At 39.0% G+C, this 25848-nt stretch overlaps 1 protein-coding gene across 3 annotated transcripts in view; it reads right to left on the reverse strand.

The window, feature by feature from the left end:
• Nucleotides 1-23545, reverse strand: part of slc39a11 (solute carrier family 39, member 11) — a 198783-nt gene extending 175238 nt beyond the window's left edge. For 2 of the 3 annotated variants that reach the window (XM_033612248.2, XM_033612247.2), the window contains exons 1-3: nucleotides 23486-23545; nucleotides 21269-21386; nucleotides 18229-18267 (exon numbers count right to left, since the gene is read on the reverse strand). In XM_033612248.2, coding sequence (XP_033468139.1) covers nucleotides 18229-18267; nucleotides 21269-21376 — 147 coding nt within the window. In that variant the 5' untranslated portion in view covers nucleotides 21377-21386; nucleotides 23486-23545. Of the gene's footprint in view, nucleotides 1-18228; nucleotides 18268-21268; nucleotides 21387-23298; nucleotides 23318-23485 lie in introns of those variants that run through there. The other variant, XM_078163216.1, reaches the window with a different exon arrangement.
• Between the last annotated feature and the right edge of the window lie 2303 nt (nucleotides 23546-25848).

Genomic DNA, 25848 nt, shown 5'->3' on the forward strand with positions numbered 1-25848 from the left:
TTGCAGTACAGGAAAGGCCAGGGGAGCACTTTGCTGGTCACAATTCATCTTCTAGGGACAATGAATGTCTGTCAAAAATTCACGCCAGTCCATCACATAGGCCTAGTTGTTGTTCACTCTGAACCAAATATGTGAAATGAAAACTCAGAAGATCGCCAAAGTACTTAGGAAACATCACCCGGCAACCAGGAATGTGTGTATAAAATGTTTGTGCCAATCCATACATTAGAAATTAAGATATCTAATGGATAAGTGAAAACGTTGACCTGTTGTTACACCAGAGGAGAACCCTGGGGATCGCTTAGGTAGTCAGAGTTCATCCTCTGGGGACCATAAATGTCTGACCATACAAAATTTCATGGCATTCAATCCCATAGTTGTTGTTCACATTGAATCACAAATGTCGAATGAAAAGTCAGATGATCACCAGAATGATCAGGATACATCCTCTGGCAACCATGAATGTCTGTACAAAAATGTGTGCCAATCCATTTAGTAGACGTACTGGATTAGTGAAGATGTTCATATGTTGTTGCAATAGCGGAAAAGCCAAAGGATCACACTGATCATTGGAATTTATCCTCTGGGGACCACAAATGCCTGTACAGAGTTTCACAGCAGTCCATCCCATAGTTGTTGAGATATTTCAGACTGACCGACCGACATGGCCATTCTGAGGCTAAAGTGCATAACACAATGCCCAGTTTAATATTCCTATAATTTCACACATTCACAATGCCGTGCAAATTGTCAAGTACAGTCCTGCTTAAAAACAAACATCTTCTCTGGTGTACCCAGGGATTATGTCCCTCTGAAGGGCATGTCCAGATGAGTGTTAGTGGGGGAATAGAGGGAGATGGTCTTTCATTCTTCTTCTTGTAAAGATTTTCTCAGACAATCATTCTTCACCCAAAGACTCCCTTCTCTAACCTTTAGGGTGCCAGTTGCCAGCTAGCCTTTATAATCAGGTATAAAGGTGCTAACACTGAGAGTAAAGACTTACTCTGCAGACAGCAAAGATGAACAGAGATTACTGAGCAAATGTCACAAGAAGAGAGGCAAAAGTCTAACAGCCAAGATAGCAGCCCCATTCTCACAATACTGTGCTCTTGCTGGCGGGGATTCAAATCAAAGTTAAACATGGCGAATCTATCTCTGAATATTAATTTGATTCAGTTGCAGCATGTAAGACTGCAGGGCTGGTTTAGTATGCTGTGAAATGCACACAGCCTGCAGCTCTCCATCGTCCACGTATAAAGTAATGCCTCGCAATTGACTTAAAGTGGTGAGGCAATGTCTGAGCGTAATGACAGGGACAGTGTTTACATTATTTCCATCACTTTTGTTGGTTTTCTTTTTCCTTACGCTAACAGTGGATACTGCAAGGAATGATTATTATTCCATTAGTTTGATTTGCACTCAGCCATGTAAAGAAATACACATATCCTGCTTATTCATGCAGGAGTAATACAAATATTTTCTGCCCAAATGTTGAAATCCCACAGTTTGACTTCACAGTTACTGAACTGATACTGTACTGTTGGTCTCAACAGAGAACTGTTTGGAGGGTTGCAAGACTACATCTTTGGTACTTTCATTAACCAGATAAAGCCAAAATTCAATATTGAATTGCTCACCAATTCCGGGGATAATAAATCATCCACCTTCACATAAAAGTTGAAATTTTATCTTGTAGAAAATTGTCTTTATGAAAGAAATACAGAAAAGAAAAGCAGAGACTGAGCAGTAAATGTAATTCTCTGTGAATCTCTGGCCCCATGATTCATATGCATCCATCCAACCCTTCATGTAAAACATGCTGCACCTATATGAAAACCAAAGATTTACTCTCAACAACGTTCTTGTGCATATATTCTTAGACTTTGTGCTGGTCTTTGCATTTGTGCCATTAAAACAGGTCCTCATAGCCACTCAAAACTGCGATCCAACAGTGACTGGAGAATTTCATCACCTTGTCACAGTAACACAGACACTTGTGATGGAGAGGTGGAAGGACGGCTTGGGAAAAAATGTTCATTTAGAATTTTATATATTGACCCTGAGGATGAGCAGAACCTTGATAATTAAGTAAGGCCTTGTAAGATTGACTTCATTCCAATTCTTCTTGAAAAGCCTCACTGTTACAATTGAAATCTGTAAATACTTTGTACATAACAGAACATGAATATACAACAGGAATATCTGTGGTGTCTGCATGTTTTGTTAATGTGTATGCATGTGTGGGTAAAATACTTATGACACCCCAAAATGTCCATCTGCAGATCTATTTCTCACCCTATTATGTTGAATTCATGAAGAAACTGTTTTTCTTGCATATGCCTTCAAGGTGAACGATGAATCCAAAAACAGTTATTTTACTTTCCTGATGACGATAGTTACTGGTTTACCACTGCCTCAATCTGTAGTTTTCTTGTGTTACTGTGTGACATTGGTGAATCTGAACTAACCCTATAAAACACCAAAGTCACACAATAACTTAATCTAGCTGATTGAGGCAGTGGTAGACCAGCAGCTCTTGTGTTCAGTAAGTAAAATTTTGGCTTTGTAGAAAACATAGATAAGTTTTACTCTTAGTTTAGTTCCATGTCGGAAAGGGCTGTCTGTTTGGGAAGTACTAAGAATATAGCTGGATAAATGAGACTTGGATTATGCTGCACAAGTTGTGTGTGAGTCTGTAAACAGATGTTCTGATATGCTTTTGCAATCACCTATGACATCATCAAGAATTTATTTCAGTTCCTGAATACTTGGTTCAATGCAGGCGTGTAAAAACAACAAAATTTTCTTCACAAATGCAACACAACACAGGGTGAGTGACTGATATACTATAAATGGTCATTTGGGGGTGAAGTATTCCTGTAATGTAATGCCTCATTTGCTTCTTGTAAAAGCAGAGATAACTCAGTGGCATGCCATTAAAAGAAACTAGCTTTTCATTATTACTCTCCAATTACATCAGAGTATTTAGATTCTGTGTGCATAAAAACCACACACCACTCTTGTCAAGTATTCCTGACAGGTACTGTCTACCCCTCGGGACGCTCATGCTCACACGCAACACACGTCTGGCAGCAGCATGGCAATAGAGTTAATGCCCACGTGGACAAATGCCCAGACCTCTGCTACAGCTTCTTCAGGCTCATTTACAACCATTGTGCATGGAATGCTGAAAATCACAAGAGCTGTTTTGAGATGGTGGGCTGAATTCTGTGAAATATAACACCCCAAGAAAATCCCACATGGTGTAATTACATAAAATGCTGTTTATTAGCCTCTCTTTGACACTGGAGTGTAAGCCTTTGTGCATTATGCATGCCATGTGTTTTGCTTCAGCAAATGGATTGCATTTATATAAAAAGAAAAATCTCCACCATCTCCAGTGTCTCCATATGGGTGGGCAGACAACCAGGTGGAGCCAGTGAATGACATGCATGATGAGCGCCTACGGTAGAAAGCAGGAGAAAGTGTTTTAGTACTGAGTGACTTTCTGTCGAATAAATGGGCTGCCATATTCAGATTCCTCATCCATTCCTCAACACATCAACAGGCCACTCGAAAGTTAACTGTATTATTCTTGGCAGCCACATTTCTTCAGTCTCAACGGTCAAAGTAAATTGCTTTATTTCTTGCTGAGAAAGCTGCTGTTTTCTTCTAAAGTTCAAAGACTTTAGATTAATATGTGTTTACAACAACAGTAGTATATAATGCATTCAGAGAATCAAAGTGTAGCCTATGATTAAAACAGTAAATCATGTGTATTAACCCATCAAACAAGGACAGCATAAAAAACAGCTTCATACAATCCACTCGAGGATGTGGATGATTTATGACACTTAGAATTGTAGATCCAAAACATGCTGACAGACTGAGAGGTGTTGACAATACAGCGTTTCACAACTTAAAACGAATGTGGGCCAAGGATGTAAAGTGGGGGGACCGATAGCTCCTTCTCTACTTCTGGCCTCCTTGCTCAGACGACGCCCATCTTCGAACTCAACCTTTACTTTGATCTCAACTGCACATCTGTAAGGTTTCGTAACTACATCTTGCACAGTAGTGATGTCATCACATTGACAAAATACTCCAAACCACTTCTGGGGTAGTTCCCGCTATGATGAAGTGCTGCATGAACTTTATTTGTAGGCCACCACAGAAGAGGGTTGCCAGGGTTCCTTCAACAAAAAGCCAATGGGATTTTTCCACTGGGTAAAGCAGCAGCTCTACTTCGAGCTCCCTCCAGATGTTTGAGCTCCTTACCCTATCTCTAAGGCTGAGCCCAGCCACCCCACGGAGGAAACTCATTTCTCCCACTTGTATCCAGGATCCCTTTCTCTCAGTCACTACTCAGAGCTCATAACCATAGATGATGGCTGGGACATAGACCAGTAAATCAAAAGCTCAGCTCCCTCTTCACCAAGACGGTCCGGTGCAGTGCCCGCATCACTGCAGAGGCTGCACCAAACCCCCAGTCCATCTCATGCTCCAGTCTACCCTCACTCATAAACCCAAGACCCAAAGTTACTTGAACTCCCTCACTTGAGGCAGTAACTCTCGCCCAGCTCAGAGGGGGCGATCCACCGGTTTCCAGCAGAGAACCATGGCCTCAGACTTGGAGGTGCTGACTCTCATCCCAGCCGTTTCACACTCGACTGCAAACCACCCCAATGCACGCTGGAGATTACAGTGTGATGAAACCAACAGGACCACATCATCTGCAAAAAGCAGAGATACAATTCTGAGGTCCCCAAACTGGACCCCTTCCTTCTCCCGGCTGCACCTCGAGATCCTGTCCATGAACATCACAAACAGGATTGGTGACAAGGGACAACCCTGATGGAGCCAAAACCCATCGAGAACGTGTTTGACTTTACACCGAGTATGCGGACGCAGCTTTCACTTTGGTCATACAGGGACCGGATGGCTCATAGCAGCAACCCCAGTACCCCGTAATCCCACAATACCCCCCACAAGACTACCTGAGGGATGCGGTTGTAAGCCTTCTCCATGTCCACAAAACACATGTAGACTGGATGGGCAAACTTCCATGACCCCTCTAGCAGCCTCACCAGGGTAAAGAGCTGGTCCAGTGTTCCACGGCCATGATGGAATCAGCATTTCTCCTCCTGAATCTGAGAAATGAAAACCACTTTTATGATTTTTGAAGCATAAATGTGATTGCCAGAAGTAAAATGTTAATGATAGGCTGTAAACAAACGGCACCACGGTCACATGAGTTCGGCATGATGACACTCAGTAGTCTCCTTGAGCCACTTGTTGCGACCATCTTTTTTATAGGGCTGTCCTGAATACCATTTTTTAACATTCGGACCTTCGGCAGTATTTTCGACAATATTCGAATATTAATTGTATTGCAGAGTTTTGCACAGCGGCGACCGGATCTTTGCTCTCAAACCACAAAAAAATGTGATGGCACAACAGTCTCCTTCAGTACATTATTCTATGCTTTCTTTTGATTTTCACATTGGCTATTCATCCTGTTTAATTTGTCCTCTGATTAAATCAGAACCGTTTAAACAAGTTGTAGGAAGCCTCTGCAAGTAATTGGTTGCTGGCAGACACTGTGCTGCAATAAAATGGTTAATCAGCAGTGCCGTGCACTGTAGAGCCAATGCGCTGCTGGTTCTGCCGGCCTGAATAGAATATAATGTCTATAGCCTTACTGTTGTGTGTACAGCCTTTATAGACTGAGCTGAGTAGTGATGCGCGGGTCGACCTGTAACCCGCGGGACCCGCAAATGGACCTGCAGGTCAGGCAGCAGTGATCGTCTGTTAAATCGGTCTGTAAATGATATTTTGACATTATTATTATAATCTATTTATCTATAATCTATTACTGTCATGGCATCCGAAAGTACTGATGCGTTGAGCAGGTGTCACTCACTCCAAAAGAAACTTGTTGAAACTTTAAACAATAATTTATTGTACAAAACGGGGGAAACAAACGTTGACAAAAACGGTTCCATAATTCATATTAAATTCAAAAGATTATGAAAAAACAGCTACAAGTTAGAGGGAATAGTGATAAAGTGGTAAAACTTGGCATTGAACCACAGCCTCAGACGGATGCGCTCAAGCGTGCCATGCTCAGTTGGTAGGCGATACTATATTTTCACATTTTTAACAATGCAATTTAAAAGTTTTGATTTTTATTGATAACCTACATTTACCAACAACAAAAAGACTACATTTACATTTACTACCAAAAAAAAGTAAATAAAAAAACGAATATCGAATACCAAATTTTCATAACGAATACTTACCCATAGACACGAATATTCGAATATCCGAATATTTGGGTACAGCCCTACTTTTTTAAGACACACAAAGGCTTCAAAATTTATGAGTGGGGTATTCATTGTGGTATTTTATGTTATAGACCAAAACGTAAAAGTCTCTTAAACTGGTGTTAACCACGGACCATATTATAGGCATCTAACCAAAAACCCATTCAAAATGCTAAAGAGTGCTAAAATGCTAACTCATTTCCAGGGTTTAGGACTCAATCCTGCATCACTCTATAGGTGTCACTAGGACCACATTTCACCAAGATGACAAACATACACAGAGACTCTAGAAGTGAAAACAATAACAGTTGTTGCAGCATTATCACAGCTTGTAAATATAAAATATTTTCTGTCCCCTGGAATTGTGCTTGCATTACCACTTACATGTGTTGAGACTGTTGTATATAGAGTTCTCATTTTTGCTCAGACCAATGATGATGACTTCATTCGTTTAGATGTTCATTGCACTGACCACCAAGAAGGAAGTATGAAGTAATGCTAAAATGAAAATATCAATTTTTTTTATTGCTTCTTGTGTCCATGTGTGGTATTTGATGGGCAATAAACACAAAGTTGTGACGACCATTTTTGTCTGTAAGGGGCTGGAATATTCCGTTCCTAATTCCGAATGAAAGAATTTCTCGTACTTGTATACACTCATTCCTCTTTTCATTCATTCCGGTCTTTCTGCGCATGCTCGTTTCCTTGCCCTTCTGGCACAATGACGTATATAGCGCGCCGCGACTCGCTGCACTAACCGGTTTCCATTCGCCACAGCACGGTCTTCTATCTCCCTTCATCTTCTACCTCCCTTCTCCTCCTCAACAGACGAAGCATTAGCAGAACAAGGTTGCTGTCGTACTGCTGCTTTAAGAATATAAGCAAAACAAGCCAGAAAAAGGCACTAAGAATGGCGTCGTCAAGCATCTTGTTATCCGAAATGAGGACTACAGGGTTTTTTCCGGTAAACGTAAACATGTAACATCCGCCCCGCCCCCTATCCAATCAGAAACCTTCCCTGCCCCAAACCTTGCGCGGACCCAAATAAAGGCGATTAAAAGGTGATTAAACTGATCTCCCGTGTAAACCCTCATTCAGAATGAATATTTCCTATGTAAACTACCTGGAAAAACTTTAATTACGAATGATTTCCTTCAGATTTATTTCATTCTGAATGAGAAGCCATCATGTAACCGCACCCACTGTGTTCTAAATCCTGGAGGTGACAGAATTCCTATCCCAGGGTAGTAGTATGTCTAAATGGAGCAAAGAGTAAGGAACTATTTATTACTCAGAGACAGGTTATGAACAGGAGTCATGAACTAAATTACCAAGAGACTAAATTTATGGAGGTGTGTTTCTGCTTATGCTCAGGAAAAAAACAGATCACTGATCTCTAACTATACAAAATCAGCTGCATTGCTTTTTCTGCCAATCACCAGGAAAGGAGACACTTACAGTAACACAACTCATTAACACTGGGTAATACTTTTTGAAGGAAACATAATACCCCCCCCCCCCCCCCCGCGTTCTCTGGCAACAGTTTGTCCCAATGCAGCAGGTAGTTTGACGTTACCACACAGCAGTAAAACCAATGAATATTGTTTGTACATGATTGTAATTGGTGAAAGACAGCTGGAGCCGCCTTCATAAAGTGTCTGTGGAGGAACTGCTGCTGTGTTATATCAACTGAGCCCTGACTAGGCAAACTTTATTTAAAATATTCCCGGAAAATAACTGAAATAAACAGAAAATGCAGCAACAGTGAGTGACGTTAATTGGCAACATGTAAGCCCAGTTCTCTAACATTTCCCAGATCCAAGAAAAATCCAAAAATGAACAGCGTCACCACTTAAAACATGCAGAGAGAGGGGGGACTGAAAGGAGTAGAAGCAGAGATACACAGAGAGATTAAAAAAAGAAAGAAATGATCATCAACTGTTGCTTTTATTTGCCAACAATCACAGCTGAGAGGCACTGTGTTCTGGGACAGCATGATATGATTTCCTGCTGTGACAAAGACTGTAAGGCATGTCTCTGTCTGTGTATCCATCTGCATCTGAATCTGTGTGTGTGTTGGATTCAGGGTGTGTGAGTTAGGGGGGACAGCAGTTGTAAAGGATGGGACCAGGATGGCATCTGAATCACATGAGATGCAAAAAGAGTGACACATGCAGGTCATGAAACACCCACCAACACACACACACACACACACACACACACACACACACATACACACACACCATGTATTTTTCATGTCAGACTTTAAAGCACAGCGCAGGACCTGAGCCTGGCTGTCCTGCAGGGAAAAATGTATTTTGTGGCAGAGGTTCAAGTACACACTGTGCTGCTGTGTGAACACATAATGCGCAAAACATAATGACATAACTGTGTTAATACATTTACATGTACAATTAATATTCTAATGTAGCGTGTAGCAAGTGCATCACACCAGCCGTGTCTCTGCAGTGAGCTGAGATAAAGTCTACTGTTTCTATTTCACTGTGTAGGCTTTATCAAATCTGCATATACATGACAGAGAAGACCATTAGGTGTCTCACTTTTTAACCCACTGTTCATCTTATTAACTATTACTTTCAACAGGGTCTTAAAACTATTTCTAATGCAAGTATGTGTAAAAAGTCTCCCTTTTGAAAATATTCTATCCAGTTTTTTGTTGTTTGTTTTTTCCCCAATGGCGTAGTTAAACAAATGTACATGATATGGTAACTGTCAACTTTCAAATCATGGTATACCTTGAAACCGGTATACTGCCACAACCCTAGTCCAAATGGACTTGAATACAGCATGTCAAATTGTTATGACAAGTCAGTGTCTTCATCAGTTTTAACCACTAAATTTCAAATTGTAAGAAATGTAGTAATATTTATCTTACTTGTGAGGACTGCATAAATAATCCAAAAAAATCATGGTGTCAAGCATTTTGTCAAGCTAATAGAGTGCCACAGACTTTCTGAGGGTGACACAGAGTTTAGCTCACACTGGTTCCCTCATCAAAAACCATATGGGATTTTTCCATTCGATTTTAGATCACTGCTGAAAATAAGCTCTGTGGCAGACAAACATTTACAAAACATGTTTTGTTAAGCAGAATAATCTTCACAAACGTACACCACTTTCAATATTTTTGAAGTCTAAATACAATCACCAGAAGTAAATATACAATATTAGGCTATAAACAAACTACACTACAGACCTCAACATCACCACCATAAAAAGACTGTAAAGTCATGTTCAGCGCGACTCAGCATGATGACGTTCTGTAGTCTCATTAAGCCACTTGTTAGCAACCACCTTTTTTAGGATACATAGAAGCATCAACGTTCATGAATGGGGTATTCACTGGTGTATTTTGTGTCATAGAATAAAATGAGGAATTCTCTTAAGCTATCATTGACCACAGACCTTATTTCAGGCATCTAACCAAATACCCATTCAAAAAACTTCAAGATGAGGGAACTGTGAGTGGTAAAACGCTAACTCATTCATGGGTTTTAGGACTCATTCCTGGAGCACTCTATTAGGGTTACTGCAAATATTTACTGAAGAAGGATTTTCATTTTTTGACAGCAGTAGTAAACAATATTTGTTGTTTTCTCTAAAACAAAATAAGTAAATAAGGGGTGTGCTGAACTTTCTCTCTTTCTTGATGGCCCAATAATGTCGTGAAATGGGAGAAGGTATTTTAGGCATCCAGAAGTAAAAGTCCTGTTGTATCAACAATATTAAGCAACTGAGAGTTGGAGCACTTCTAAGGCCGTGGATAAATCTGACATTCTCCTGATTCAATCACCAGTGAGACTTAGATTCATTAATTAATTCAATTTAATAGGGCTGTAGTCAACCAAAGAAAATCTTGGTCGGCAAAAGTCGTACATAATCTTCAACTAATCGTTTAGTCGTGGGGAAAAAAAAAATCTGCACGTTATTTTTACTTCTGCGGTGGTGTGTCTGTCTCACTCTACAGTTAGACCTCCAAAACACTTGTTGGCGGTGGAGGACTGTGTTAAGTGCTGTAAAGTTTAGTTCAAATCAAACTTTATTCATGTAGTTGATTCAAAACACACATTAAACATGGCTTAATAGAGACAATTTCAAACACAAGTACGCAAACTGGCTTCACTATAAATCACAGAACTGACAAACACTTGTCTTTATCTGGACACATTTTGCCTACTAATTTAACATGCTAACGTTATTAGCACAAGTCTATGGCATTTTACATTGTATAAATTAGCCTAGCGTCTAGCGATCTTTTCCTCTTCTCATATAAAACCAGGGACAACAACAGCATCTAACAAAGGTAACGGTAGATAATTTGGTTCCATTAACGTACAGCTCACAACATTCACCGACAAAACAACTGTCTTATACTAAACACGTTTTCCAAGCAAATACAACATGCTAACGTTATTAGCGCCAGCCTATGGCATTTTACATTGTATAGGCTACATTAGCCTAGCAACGAGCGGAGATTTCCTCTGTTCATAAGAAGCCAGGATACATCCCAGAGTAGTCCGACTTTCTGTCAACAATGGGGGTGTTTTGAAAACACAGGTAACTTAGCCTGTCCCCCTGCCGCAGGAAATAATGGATTAATCCTGGAAAGCTGTTGATGTAGCACTGTTCTCCTTATGAAAGTAACACAGCGATTATTCGACTAATGAGAATTTGTTCGGACGAGAGCATAGCGACCAAATAATCGAATAGTCGACCAGGAGACTACAGCCCTACAATTTAGCAAACTTAGTGCTGACATTAGAAAATACATGGTTCTTTAATAAACAGTCCAAAGTGCAACTGGTTTAACTTAATGTCCCAGGTTATATTTTGGTAAGAAACATTCCATCAAAGATCTTAAGATTCGTGCAAATATTTGTATAAACCTTAGAAACCATCAGCAGTTTTGCTACTTCAAGACACCGGGTCACTATTTGATCAATTTGTCTGCTTTGTTTACACCATTGAATATATTTTTCTCAAAACTGGCTATTAGCTCAGAATCACACCTGACTGGCTTCTACTCTAAATCAAAGGCAGCTGAGGCTCATGGGTACTATACTATTTACACCTAATTGACAGAAGAACAGAGATCTCAGAGACAACAATAAATGGTAATTGATGGCCATAACATAAAGTGTATTGTTAAAAATATACTATGCATGATTCTAACAAAAAATGTATGGACTCATACTGAAATAATCCCTCTTAATCATCACTTACAACCTACTCTCAGTGTGTGGCGGTGTATTCTGCCTGGGGTTTCTTATTTTTTTCCTTATTTTCTGTGTTCAGGGCATTTATGTGTGCATACGCCCACAGCACTCAGGTGAGGTCGGTGCTTTATAAAAAGGTAAAAACCAGTTGCCAGACCATAAGTGGCAGGCATCCAAGAGACATAGCACAACAGAAAATGCCGATATAGCAAGGTGAAATGCCAAACAAGAGTGAATCTGGGGTTGACTTTTACTTTTGCTGTTTATAAACAGTGACCAACAATTGTGCCTAGTATACCAATAAATTATTATTATTATTATTATTGTCTTTTATGTTGAGGCTCACTGACAATATTAATAAAAGAAACATTTGATATGTAGATTTATATTCAGGAAAATCTCATGGAAGCAGCTGCTCCTCAAACTTGAAACTATAAGAGCTCCCAAGGGCAAACTCAGAAGTGGGGTCAGCCTCATCTCCTAATTAAATTAATGAATTAGCCATTTCTTGCTCATAGTCACTCTGATGTTTTCTACATCCTTCCTCAGGTGAGACTCCTAGACATTTGAGACCAAGGTTAAAAGCTTGTCAGACTGCCAATTGCGGTATACTGCATGTGTGTAATTGCTTTGTAAAAGGAAAAAAGAAAATTATGAAGTAAAAGAGCAGGAAAAGAATGGTTTGAAAAATGAAAAAAAGGTATTTCTGCTCAGAAGTGGGGAAAAAATGCCCATCATTTAATACTGTGTAACACTCCATCCATCAGTACCTGCCTCCATCCTTTAAACTGGCTGCTATTATCTGTTTGACCTTCTTTTACTCTCCATCTGCGGCTAAAAAGCAATCCCAAGGCTGGTCAGGACATTCTTCTTTGAAAACGACATAAAGGGAGAACCGATCTACTTCCCTCCTCTTTCCATCTCCACTCAACTCCCTCAGGTATTATTTTCTCAGAACCTGATATCACTGAATAGTTGAATTTGTCCAATATAAAAGCAAAATGGAGCAGTAATCTCGTCACTTGGCAAAGTCAGGTCTCAGAGGCACAACATCAGTGAGCACGGAGGACTGCAGTTTACTGTTGGCATTCAACGAGCACAAAATTGCATCAGTTGGCCACCTTCAGCAGCAGCACTTAGTCCCTCTCCATCCATATATCCTGTATTCATACTGCAGATAGTTTCTTACCAATGTTTTTTCCAGGTACACAGCAAAATCAATAGAAGCACTTTGTTATTTTAATTCTTGCATTGAGTTCCTCTACATTTGATGTCTATAAAGTCTCAAAAGTCGATCTCAACCAAAAACTCAAACCAAACTTGAGCCAAGGAAGTGCAATAGAACAACAAAACTGAAAAAGTCGTCCATTTACACGTTCGGCTATGCCACCAGATACGAATAACTTAGACTACATAACAGATTATTACAGCCAAAAACTAACATTTAATATGCAAGAAACAGAATGAAAAATTAAGCTTCTTATTAAAATGAACTACTGTAAAAGCATATTATGCTGACAAGGGGCTGCAAAATTGGAGAGACTGGCAATTTGTATCAAATATTCATCATGCTGAGTGGCTAAATTCATCAAAAATATATTTCAGAAGGATATGCTCCTCACTAAATTGGAAAGAAGCATATGTGTGACTTTCTGTCACACATCTCTGCTATTTTCTCCTATTTCACTGGAATGCATAAGAGCAACAGCACAACCAGGGATGTAATTGAAAAGCTGTTAAGACCAAAGTACAGATAATTGCGATAACGGCTGACTAAAATTGGATCTAAATTTTCTGCTGTTCTCTCTCTCAAGGAAGCGTAGACCGTCTCTCATCATGTGGCATTGGTCTTATCACCTCACTTATCACTAATCACGATAAGGAATCGCAATTAAAGTTTTGACATGATTTAAAAAAACATCAGTTTCACACAGGTATGTCAGCTGTTTATGAGGCTGCCAACTTGCTGAATGTTATCCTTTGAAATGCTAAGAACTGTAAAATCAAATGAATAATTAAAGATGGCATAGTTTGCTCAATGAACACATTTAAAGACTGAAGAGCAGAAAGAGGTATGTGTGAATTGCAAACTGAGTACATACTGGGATTAAAATATAGGCCATAGAAATAACATAAATGAATTTTGAAAACTGGCGCAGTTACTCATTAAGGTATAAGAAGTTTTCCGTCTCATGTATTACCACCTATACTCCAAAAGCCTATGTAATTAAAAATACCATCATAAAATACTGGCATCTTACTATATCTTACTATATAATGACGAAAACTCTGTTCCACGTTTTTCTCCTCACTGACTTGGTCAATCCATGTGAAATTTGGCACAGTGGTAGAGGGTCATGGGAGGATGCAAATGAAGCAAAATTACATCAATTGGCCAAAGGGGACGCTATAGCAACTGATTGAAATTGCAAACTTTGAATGGGCATATCTCATGCCCCTTATGTCGTAGAGACATGAAACTTTGCACAGAGATGCCTCTCCTCATGAGGAACAAATTTGCCTCAAGAACCCATAACTTCCGGTACCGTAGATTTTCCGCCATTTTGAATTTTTTGAAAAACACTTAAAATTGATCTCTTCCTAGGAAGTTTGACCGATCTGCATGAAACTCGGTGAACATAATCTACGGACCAATATCTAAAGTTCCCTCTTGGCAAAAGTTGGAAAACTTACTAAAACTGAGCTTCTATAAGGCAATGAATATTGCAGAGGGCGTGGCTCATCACATAAAGGTGTATAACATCTCAAGGGTTTCACCGATCACCACGCAACTTTGTAGGCATATGACCACACATAATCTGAGGGGACCCCTCCATTATTGACTCCATCAAACAAAATGGGGGCGCTAGAGAGCTAATTTCTTATCTAGGCCTAACTGCCATATCGATTTTTACTGAACTTGGAAGATATGTAGAACAGAACGCCTCAAGGTGACAGGAGAAATTTAACTCTAATTGGCAACTGGGTGGCGCTATAACAAGAGAAAAATGCTTCAAAATGGTTAAAATGCGACCGATCGTTGTGGCTCCCCCTGTGGCCGAATGTTTTGGGGGGTTTTCAAATTTTTGGTATGACTAAGTCATGGTATGGTATGCTGTACATAATCACGGAAACTGTCAGTGTATCATTCTGTCAGTCAGTCGTTCTGTCTGTCTGTTTTTCTACTCACTGACGTGGTCAATCTATGTGAAACTGCACATAGGCATTGAGGACTGGCATAGGTAGAAGGTGACAAAGCTACCAATGGGTATGGACTAGGTTAATCTCTAATGATCCTTCACTTAATAATAAATTTAAAGACCTACCTTTGTTTGTGTATAGGGTGGTCAGTGCTAGTATATAAACAGCTCCAAGTCAGACCCTCTTGGCACCTCTGAGAAATGGCAACTATCCATGCGGCAATTGTGCCCAATGTAACAATACTCAGAAATCTTTTGACTTTAAACATCCCAGATCTGGAAGAAGTTACCTGGTGAGAAGTTTCATTATATGTAACACTAAAAATGTGATCTACATACTTAAATGTCCCTGTGACAAGGTGACAAGGTGTATGTAGGCAAAACTTTACATAGTTAAAAGCAGAGGATCAGTGAACATAAAAGTTCCATCAGACGTGTTGATCTTAACTATCCAGTTGCCAGTCACTTTAATGCTCTTTCTCATCCTATCTCTTCCCTCCGTTTTCAGGGAATTGAGCATGTATGGTTGCCAAGAGGAGGAGACATTGACAAAAGATTATGTCAAAAAGAACTCTTTTGGATACACACATTAGACTCTCTACACCCAAAGGGCTTAAACGTTGATTTTGATATGAGTGCTATGTTATAATACCGATTTTTGCAGATCTGCTTTAGGTCTATGTTATTAGGGTTTTAGGTACTGCATTTTATGATGGTCTGCCTGATGTTTGTGCAGTGTCTTCACCCTTTTATTTTAGTATTATGTATATACTCAGTCTTCTATTTGTATATATTGTCTTCTCTATTGTTTAGTTGTTTTTGTCTGTGCATGGTTCTTGTGGAGTTTCTCTATAATGTTTCCTTTACTTGATATTGAAATCTACTGTTGTGCAGAGAGGACTACACACTCTGCTTTTGAACTACATTTCCCATCTGAGCAGGAGTGATGCAGCACAGGTGTTACTGACTGCTTTGACTAATGTGCAGATACTCTTTTCTACACAAGTTCGACACGTGGTTTTCTGGCACCTTGGCATATTCTGGTCATGAGTGCAGTGATTTGCTCCTAGCAGTTACTCATTAAAAAACTAAAAGAGTGTAATGTCTGTACATGTGACTTTAGCACAGACATTACACTCTTTTAGTTTATAATGAGGAACTGCACCAAATTTCAAAATTCATATATGTTACTCCTATGGCCTAAGAAAGCCTAAAAGTGCAGCTCTCAGCACAAAATAATCGCTCATTGCCTCGTCATGCTGCTAGCGTTTGTAACCTACAGGGTTCCTACACATTTGGAATTTCAAAATTCCATACTTTTCCATACCCTAATTTCCAGACTTCTCTGCGTTTTTTTTTTTTTTTGGTTTTTTTTTTTTTCAGAGAATATGCGACATCTGAGTAAAAATATCAGTGTATCATATTTCACATCATATTTAATTATTCTTAATACTACCATAATGGCCATAGTACCATAATGGCATGCAAATAAAAACTCAGGTAAGTTCAGTGTCTGGGCTGAGGAAAAAAGGTTGGGACTCTGGGTGCAAGCGATTCAGTAAAGAGACGTCAGTGTTTTTCCTTTCATGTGGCTCAGAATCGCCTTCTCCCCCATGTTGGCAATGTCAAACGATTTCACACAAAGCTTGCATCTAGCTCTGTGTGTGAATTGGGAATCCTTGGCCAACCAGTATTTATATACGGTATTGTCAAGCCATCCATCCAAAAACTTGCATCTACCCATTGTGAACCATGTGAAACTCGTCTTCTTGTTGAAGGTGCAGTGATACCTGGGGGGCTGGAAGAGGGTCATGGGGCAGTGGACTGGACATACCACAGGTAAAAGGGGCGGTATGTTTTCTGAGACGTTTGCTCTCACACAAACTGTGCTTGGCCCGGCATAAAACACGATCCGGATTAAATTATTTTTGGAAATATCTAATTTTCTATTTAGAAAACAGTATTTTAGAACAGTGGTAATAGTCTGGAAAAATAAATATTATTCCATACTTTATTTTTCATTTTCCATACTTTTTAATACCTGGAAATTGATCAAATTTATTTCTATACTTTTCCATACTTGCGTAGGAACCCTGAACCTAAGATACAAACGTGGTGCTCCCGAGTCCCAAAAAAAACAAAACACTTTTGCAGACAGACAATGCTACCAAGTTAAGTTTACTCAGTGCACTGTGGCTGATTTAAATCACCTATGTATAACATACCAATAGGTATAGACTTTCCTTTGTCCCGTCTGCAATAGTGGCTCTTAATAAGCACTGATCAGGTCATTTGTTTGTTTGTTTGTTTTTTGTTTTTCTTGAATGCATTGTGTCCTGTGCTGTGAGTGTTGTTTATTGGTATTGTTGTTGTTGTTGTTGTTGTTGTTGATGTCTTGTTGTTGTTGACTACTGGCTGCAAATCAAATTGCCCCACGGGGACATTAAAGTTTTACCTTACCTTACATAAAAAAAATTCCCTGTCGACTAATCGATTGGTTGAAGTGTAAGAAGAATTTCAGTGGACCAAGATTTTCTTTGGTTGATTACAACCCTACACTGTACTTCAGCTTTTCAGCTGGAACACTTATTTAAGAAGTTCATTGCCCCATAGCTTCAATAAAATCAAGCCTTGGCAACACTAACTGACAATAACTCTGTAAATGTTTTGATAGTGTTGGCAGTATGCTCTCTGTGTATCTGTCTGCTATGTGTCAATAATAATTTGCAAACACATTAGCCAAATTAACTTTAGAAGGTTAAAACATATGTCAATGTTTTGTTTACAGCTTGTTGTGCTGCCGCCAAGGGGTAAAAATAAAATCAATTAATGCAAGCTCAGAGAACCTTGCTGTTATCTAAAATCAAATGATTATTGCACACTCTTTACTTCTCACCTAATACAATGTGTGTAGATGTCTATCCTATTATTTCTCTCCTGTATGAACTCGTGATAAGTTTAATAGCTATGCAGCTCTCCTAAATCCCAGAAGAGCTACATTACAAGATAACTTTCATAGATTAAAAAAAGCTAAAAGAGTTATTATGATATATTTTAATAGATGTCACATTGAGACTTCACACCTCTGTGCCAGTTCAGATTTGCAACTGATTCCCTACTCTGAGACACTTGATACATATCGGCCATGAACTGTGTCCCCCTCAGGAAATCAAGAAATGTAATTGTAAGAGTCAGACACTGGGGTTTAGGGGGTGGATTTTCTATCTGTCACATAATACCTCTTTAGACATGATAAGGCCAAGAATTCCTTCAGGGGAACAATTATTGCAAACTTTTATGAATTAAAGTGGCATCTGGAAGTGTTAGGCTTTGTCTGTCTCTGGAAGAAACTCAGCTGCCACAGCGAAAACGTCCAAAAACCCATCACATCGTAGCATCCTCCTACCTGCGCTGTATGTGAGTGTGTGTGTGTAGGAGGTTCAGTTCAGAGGAAATCCTACTCACCCCAGCTGCAAAGCCTAAACTTCCATCCAAGATGCGCTTCTGAAAAGGGCAGACAAGAGGACAGATTGTACGAGTCAGTCAAATCAATATCCTCAAACCCTTCAGTAAATCTCTTACTGTTGACTTAACTGGCAAAAATGCAACATGTCCCGAGGGACAGAGGTTCAGAGATAACAAAAAACTCAATCTACCAGCAACATCATTCTGTCAACAGGGGGGTTTCGAGTGATGTATTGTAACACACTCTCGAGCACATATATTGGAAATCCTCAGCTCCTGGCACCAGCAGCTAAATGGCTAAAACCATTTAAAAACAATGGAAATAGAAACTGATTATTTTATCACTGATATGTCTGATCAATTTTATGTTAGATGTTTCGCCTGACTCACGTCTGATGGAAAAGGTACTTCTGTTTTAATCACTATATTATACAATATGCATTTTTCAGCTTCAAGGAGTGTTCATTTCATTGACAAAAACTATGATGAACATTTTTCGTCAATTACCTTTTTCCCATGACAAAATCGAGACGATGACAACCTAAAAGCGAGAGCGACAGGCAAATAGTCTGCACCAGGATGTTTTGCTAGCCAGCAAAAACACTCACACCGGAGCAGCGTCAACTGTTGGTGCAAGTTGTGAGCTGTAATTCAGCAGTAGATAATCAGCCATGTGCGTCTGACTGTGGATGGTGGAGCTGCTGGATGGATTTGTGGAGTTCGTTAGTTACAGCAGTGGCTGTTAGCAGCTTCGCTTGTTAGCCGCTGAATGGCAGCAGAGCAAGCAGACACCGGCCACCAGACTTTACAGCTGGTCCCTGTGGGACTCCACTGAGATCCAGACTGTCTCAGGAAGGTTTATAGGTTGATGCTGTTTGACAGGCAGGTAGGAGGCTCAGAAATCTGAGTGTAGCTGTGCGGTGAGTAAACAGTCTGAACTCTGACAGAGATAAAAGTTAAGCTTTAAACAACAACTCTGTGAGAAGACACGAGTTTAAACCTCCAGACTTTGGTGTTGCAGAAACAATTCCGGCTTTAGTTAAGTTATTTTTCTGCTGTTTAACAGTGAGGTGGATAAAGTCAGAGTTTACAATGAACCTGGGTACAAATCCTAGCTGTCTCAGATTAGTTATTTGTCGTGTGAACGTTTTTAAGACCATATATAGGGAGATGTTGAGCTTTTCAAATGATGGTCAGAAGTGTGTGCTCGTAAATCACCGCTTAAACCTGTCAAAAACTGCTGGAGAAATTACAGTTTGTAAGTGTTCAGAAATTATTCGTATTTGTAGAAAATTTGTCTAAAATGTTTGTACAACCTGTCACCCTAATTGTAATTTCTGATTCATTAATTAGCCTAAAAGGGTTAGTTTAAAGATAAAAAGATGTACAGAAAACATACTGACAAAAAGTAATGACTAAAATGTCATTCATTTTCATCAACTAAAACTAGACTAAAACTATGAAGGATAAAATTGACTAAAATGTGACTAAAACTAATAAGCACTTTTGTCTCAAAACTAAGATAAAATCTAAAATAGCTGTCAAAATTAACACTGGCTTCAATTCTGTTTTGTTTTGTTTTATACATGTAACTACAGCAGTTTATGGTAATGCAGGTGACCTACACTCTGCTGTGTCTGAAAGAGAAGGGAGATTTTTGGAGGTACCTCCAGTTAAGAAGTAGCACTGGAGCCATAGGCATCAAACCAGGCCTGGGGGAAATTCTTTTTGAGCTACTTAGATCTGCTCACTCAGCCTCAGTCCTTTACAATATGGTTGCAGATGCTCGGTGTGGGAAGCTTGAAAATGTAAGACTAATTTGGCAAAAAGGTCTAAATTGTAACATTAAGGTACATGCATGGAAAGACATAGTGGAAAAATACAGCATGTTCCATTAAGGATGTCACATTATAAGATCATTCATAGGTGCAATTATACACTAGTAAGACCTTATAAAAACAGACCTGATACAGAACTAATAGTGTTAGAACTCTAACATAGAGACAGGTACCTTCTCAAACTCGTTGTGGGAATGTTCTTTTGTTTTTCCTTTCTTGAAAGAGGTTATTGGGAAATTGGTTGAATGGCTACAAAAATCCTTAACAGAATCCCCCACCTTTGAATTTGGTTTGGCATTTACTGGCTTAATTTCTGCAGCTAGAATTATTCTTTGCCACTGTAATAGTCCGACACAATGAGGATTTACTGACTGGCTGATTGTGCTTCCTTTGAATTGATGACAGCTAGGTTAAACGATAGCAAAGGGAAATTTTTGCAAGGATCTTTTGGGGGGATCTTTTGGGGTCTGGGATCTTTTTTTTAAAATCACATTAAAGATGAAAATCTACTTCTATGTATTACGTCTATGTATTTTTTAACCCGGTTCTATTGTTTATACTCAAATATTTGTTTGTTTTTTTCTTTATATGGCATTTAACTAACCCAAAATTTGTGGGCTGCATAGATATTGTATAGCATGAAGAGCATCCACATTAAAAGAAAAATATGTTTATTTTTTGCTAACCAAGAGTGAAATGATATCACTCTCATATCTGTCCATTAAATATATTGTTATAGCCAGGAGACAGTGGTCTTGTCTTGGATTAGATAAGATTAAAAGCAGGAGGAAATAGCAATCCTCGCTTTATCTGAAGATAACAAAGTCCACCTACCAGCACCTCTGGAGCTCACTTATCAACATGTTAGACCTCATTTGTTTAATCCACAACAAAAAAAGTGTAAAAAAATATTTTTGTTTGTAAAAATGAAGCAACATACAATGTGTTAATTAGGGAACTTCAGAGGTGCTGGTACAGTAAGCAGATTGTTTTACTATTTCCCTTGTTTCTAGTCATTATGCTAAGCTAAGCTAACCAGCTGCTGGCTCCAACTACACACTTATCAAACAGATGTGGGGCGTGGTATCTTCACATCTAACTCTTGCCAGGACAGTGGCTAAGCACGTTTACCAGAATGCTTACTACACCTGCGTGTTTACTCAAGCTCTGCATGTCAATGGGTTTTTAAATTCATACAATACCTGCCGGCTGGAGAAGACAAACACCAGAGCTGCTCCGGCAGCAGTCAGACCCCAGGTGAACAGAGTCCCCAGCAGGGCCTGGGTCACAGGGGTGTAGCCTTCCAGCATGGTGCCAGACCTGGACAAAATACACACAAACATACGCTCAAACTAATCCCACGGCACATTCACATTACACTGATGATGTGGCAGATGATATCTTGTTCGAATCTTTTCACAAAGACTTTGAGAACTGGGAGAATAAAAAATGGGTGGATTGACATCTTCAAATAATTGCACTGCCTTTAAATACTCCAACAAGACTTAAGTAAATATCATTCCCATCTTGGAGCGAGTATTTCTGACAGATGTTGACATGTGAAAGCAGGAAGTTTATATACGTGATGCCCAAGTATAGACAAGAATGACAAGAGAACTAACAACAGATCCCGCAACAGAGGTAAATGTGGTTAGGCTGACTCATCTTAATGTGTGCCTTTAAGTCCTGGCATTACAAGACTGACACACACCTGCTGTGTTTGCTTCAGCACACAGCTGAACAAGTGAGTCAAATCCTGTTTGTTCAGGAATTAAATATCCTGGAATTTCCATTTGCATAAGGTTATCCCATTACTTCTCAAATACGAGATAATACAGGAAAGAAAGAAAAATCTTATCCTTCATAGTTATTCAAAAAATGCAATGTACAGTAGGTGCTGCCAATAATTAGTACATAATTATATAGGAGATTTTCTCCACATTGTGTTTGTTTTGGGGTAATTCCAGGGATGGGGGTGCTTTCATCTACAGTATGTAACTTGCTGGAAAAAGTGGCCACTGTGATCACAATTGACTATCACAGGATAATTAAATTTAAAAAAGCACTATTGGCATGCCCATGCTGAAAAATAGTATTACCAAATTATAATATTAAATCATAGTGTAACAGTGGCACAAGGAGAGACGACTCATAAAGTCACAAACTGCCTGAGTCATGTCCGTTATACAAGTTTAGTGGCATCAGCAACCGTGGCTTTCTGGTCATACCAGACCAAGTGAGACCGTAGTGACAAAAAAACTCCAAGTATTAAAATGAGAAAGTTTCACTCCTATAGCTTATGAAGTCAAATAGGCCTACGTGTTTCTCTTTAAAGGAATACTCCACCCACAAAACAACCATTTGGAAATCACATAGTCATGCTGTGTAACCTTGAATTGGTGAGGAAATCTTTGTTTCCTCACATGCCTAAACGGACAAAGGGGAACACATTGCCTTATTGATTGATTGGGGACTACCTGTAACAACAGTAAAACTATGTCAAAACATCTTCTCACAAACTCTCACACAACTTTCCGTGAAGGCATGCGAGAAAACAATGTATTCGTCACAAATTCAAGGTAACACAACATGACTAATTGATATAAATGGCCATTTTGTGGATGAAGTGCTCATTAAAAGTAGCTCTAGATGGCAACTTTCACATTTATATTCAATAAGCATGTGTTGTGGTTGCTGGAAATATTTACCAACATGAGCTGTACAAACTGCTTTCATGTAATCACTGAATGAGATTTTCATGGGCACATAAATAAAAAAAACATGCAATGGGAATATTTACCACACAGTAGCACTGGAAGCTGTTTATATAATGTATTGAGGACTGACAACTTCATACGGTACAAATATGACTTACAAATATTGATATTCATCTCAGAAGGGTGGAATGAATTTTGAATGAAGGTTTAAATGCATGTGTGTGCGTGTGTGTGTGTGTGTGTGTGTGTGTGTGTGTGTGTTCCCGCAGATAAACTGCATGTCTTATGATTGTTTGGATTCAGAACTCATAGGCTTTAACCTTTTTACATAAACGGCTAATATGTAACTTATGTTTCATTTTTTTATTACTGTCAAAGTAGGTTGCGTAAACGTCTTTAGTGTGTCGTCATAAACACTGCTGTGTGTGGTATAATTGGTCTCCCTGTAACTGAGTTACAACCACAAACACAGACATACAGTATACTGTACACAGAAGGCAACTGACGTGACTAACCTGTAAATGAAAGCCAACCGGTTAACTTTAAATGCTTGCTCGCCTTATATTATAAAGTAACGCTGTTATATTTCACTCAAACTCTATTCGCAGTAATATAAAACAACTTGCATTCATTCGGCGGGGTTTAATTTTACGTTAGTTTACGTTATCGGTCATTTTTAGCGTTAGTTTCAGGTTTACTCACTTCTTTCCAGTGGCACCTCGACTTCTGTGTATTTACTTCCTACTTCCCGGTACACGTGTCTATGACAGTAAAAGCCCCGCCTCCCCCCGCAGCCTATTGGTCAATTCCTTTGACAGCTATAGCTGCAATGGGGGGGACTTAATTCATTAAAAACACATACAATGGGAAACATCACAGTTGTTTGGAAAGCTGAGGAAGTTGGGTTTTTTTTTTCTTTTTTTTTACATACAAGAAACACTAGGCAATATTAAAGTGCAAAAGTGCACTGTTTAATGAATTAAATTGAGCTGGTTATATCAAAAATCTGATCTGAAACACACATTTTGAAATCTGTGAGGATTTAATGCAAATGTACAAGAGGTGAGATAGCCAACAGCAACAGCAAAGTGCTAAATGCAGCTTCATATATTTATACACTGCTTTCCCACAGGTCTGAGAGGAGTGCTGCACTACATGTTCAGGCACTACAGTTCAGAGGAAAATATTGTCCTTTTAACTCCACTTCATAAACAGATCTACTCCTAGTTAGGCAACTTTACACAGAATCTAATAGTTTATAACCAGTTTATGAAATATGTTGCATTGTTGGAAATTAAACTACTCCACAGTACTGTATATAAAAGATAAAATAAGCTCCTCCTCAACCAACAATAATGCCAAAATGCTGCTTTGACATTTATAAATCCATATCATTCTCTCAATGCAATAGAAATGTGTAACACAAGCAGTGCAAGACCTGGGCAAGCTCTCTCCCCAAGTATCTCTTATATGTGTTGTATTCATTACAAACATGAATAATGAGAAATCAATGCAAACAAATACATTGCTGATAAGCAATAAGAATATGGTATGTGCACCTGAGATGCACCACAAAGCGCCACAGGAAGTCGTCCCTGTTGGTTGCCATCAACCTGCAAAACTTCTCCATCAGAGAGTCAGCTGTTCTGAGTCAGTAGACTTGCATTTGGACTTTATTAACCTACTGCTGTTGTAATTCATAATTATCTATTGGGTGCAATGATTCAACTGCTGTAATATTCTGTGCAATTATTCAACCGTGCAGTATTTTTCACCTCTTAAATGTATGTATTAATTCGCCATACAATGCACATAACTGTATATTTCTTATGTTTACTCTAATTCTATTGTTGTTTTATTCTATCAATGTATATGTTGTAGTTGAATTTTTACACTTACAGCCTCAGCAGAGTGATGATATATTTTCTTTAATATTTTAATTTTTTATATTTTATGTGCTAGTGTTAAACACAATAGCATAATGCACATTTTATTTTATTGCTTTATATTTCCGTACTTTTATTTCATACTCTTTTTCTCACTTTTTATAATTCTCTGTTCTCCACATCGGAGCAACTATAATGAATCATTATTGCCCCTCGGTGATCAATAAAGTATTTCTGACTCTGATTCTGACTCCCATTTGCAAATTTTGTCGTCTTCCATTTTCTTTTTGGTTGAAGTAATAGTAGTCGTAGCAGTAGTAGTAGTGTGCTCTTGGTGGCTCTTGACTTTCATTTTCTCTTATTCTATTGCCCTTCACATACACTCACTCAACCGTACCCATCAATGCTCTATGTGCATGTTCTGACTGCGATGATCCCTGCAAGAACACATTAAGGTGATTTGCATTGCCAGGACTAGAGGTGATACCCTTGGAGGCTGCCTATGTTGCCTATAGAAAATTCCACCACTGAACACAGGGTCACTGAGTACTTACATACTTTAAGTTCATGTTGTCAATAATAGCAGGTTTTACAATGAACTAGTAATGACATATCTTTTTTACAATTACTAGAAATGGAGGGGTTTTTTTGACTGTGGCAGTACTAGTTTTACTCAGTAAAATACTTCACCACTGTTTGTGTGTGTGTGTGTGTGTGTGTGTGTGTGTGTGTGTGTGTGTGTGTGTGAGTGCACGTATGGACTTTTTGCTGCCTTCTGACAAGGAACAGATTGTGGGGATGTTTCTTTGGAATTTTCTCTCCCCAGTGGAAGTTTCCAGGATTGCTGCTCTCACTCACTTCTCGGGGGTAATTCCTAGGCATGCTGACCTTTAACCCGAAGACTGATCATCAGTAACTGATACAACTCTGCCACAAAGCACTAGATTTCCTGTTTGCAACACCTTCTATTCATAATTTTTGCATAATCATCCACTTAAATATTTCCTGTAAAGCACTGTAGCAAAAACTTGGTACACTGATGGTTATGTGAATTAATATCAGCATCACAATTCACCATCTAAACACTGATAATAACACATTGTTGTGAGTTTTGTATCATACCAGCCACATTTGGCAGATGAGAAGATACTGTTGAAAGTTTCCTTTCATCTTCTCATC

This window comes from Epinephelus lanceolatus, chromosome 21 (genome assembly GCF_041903045.1).
Source record: "Epinephelus lanceolatus isolate andai-2023 chromosome 21, ASM4190304v1, whole genome shotgun sequence".
NCBI classification, from domain to species: Eukaryota; Metazoa; Chordata; class Actinopteri; order Perciformes; family Serranidae; genus Epinephelus; species Epinephelus lanceolatus.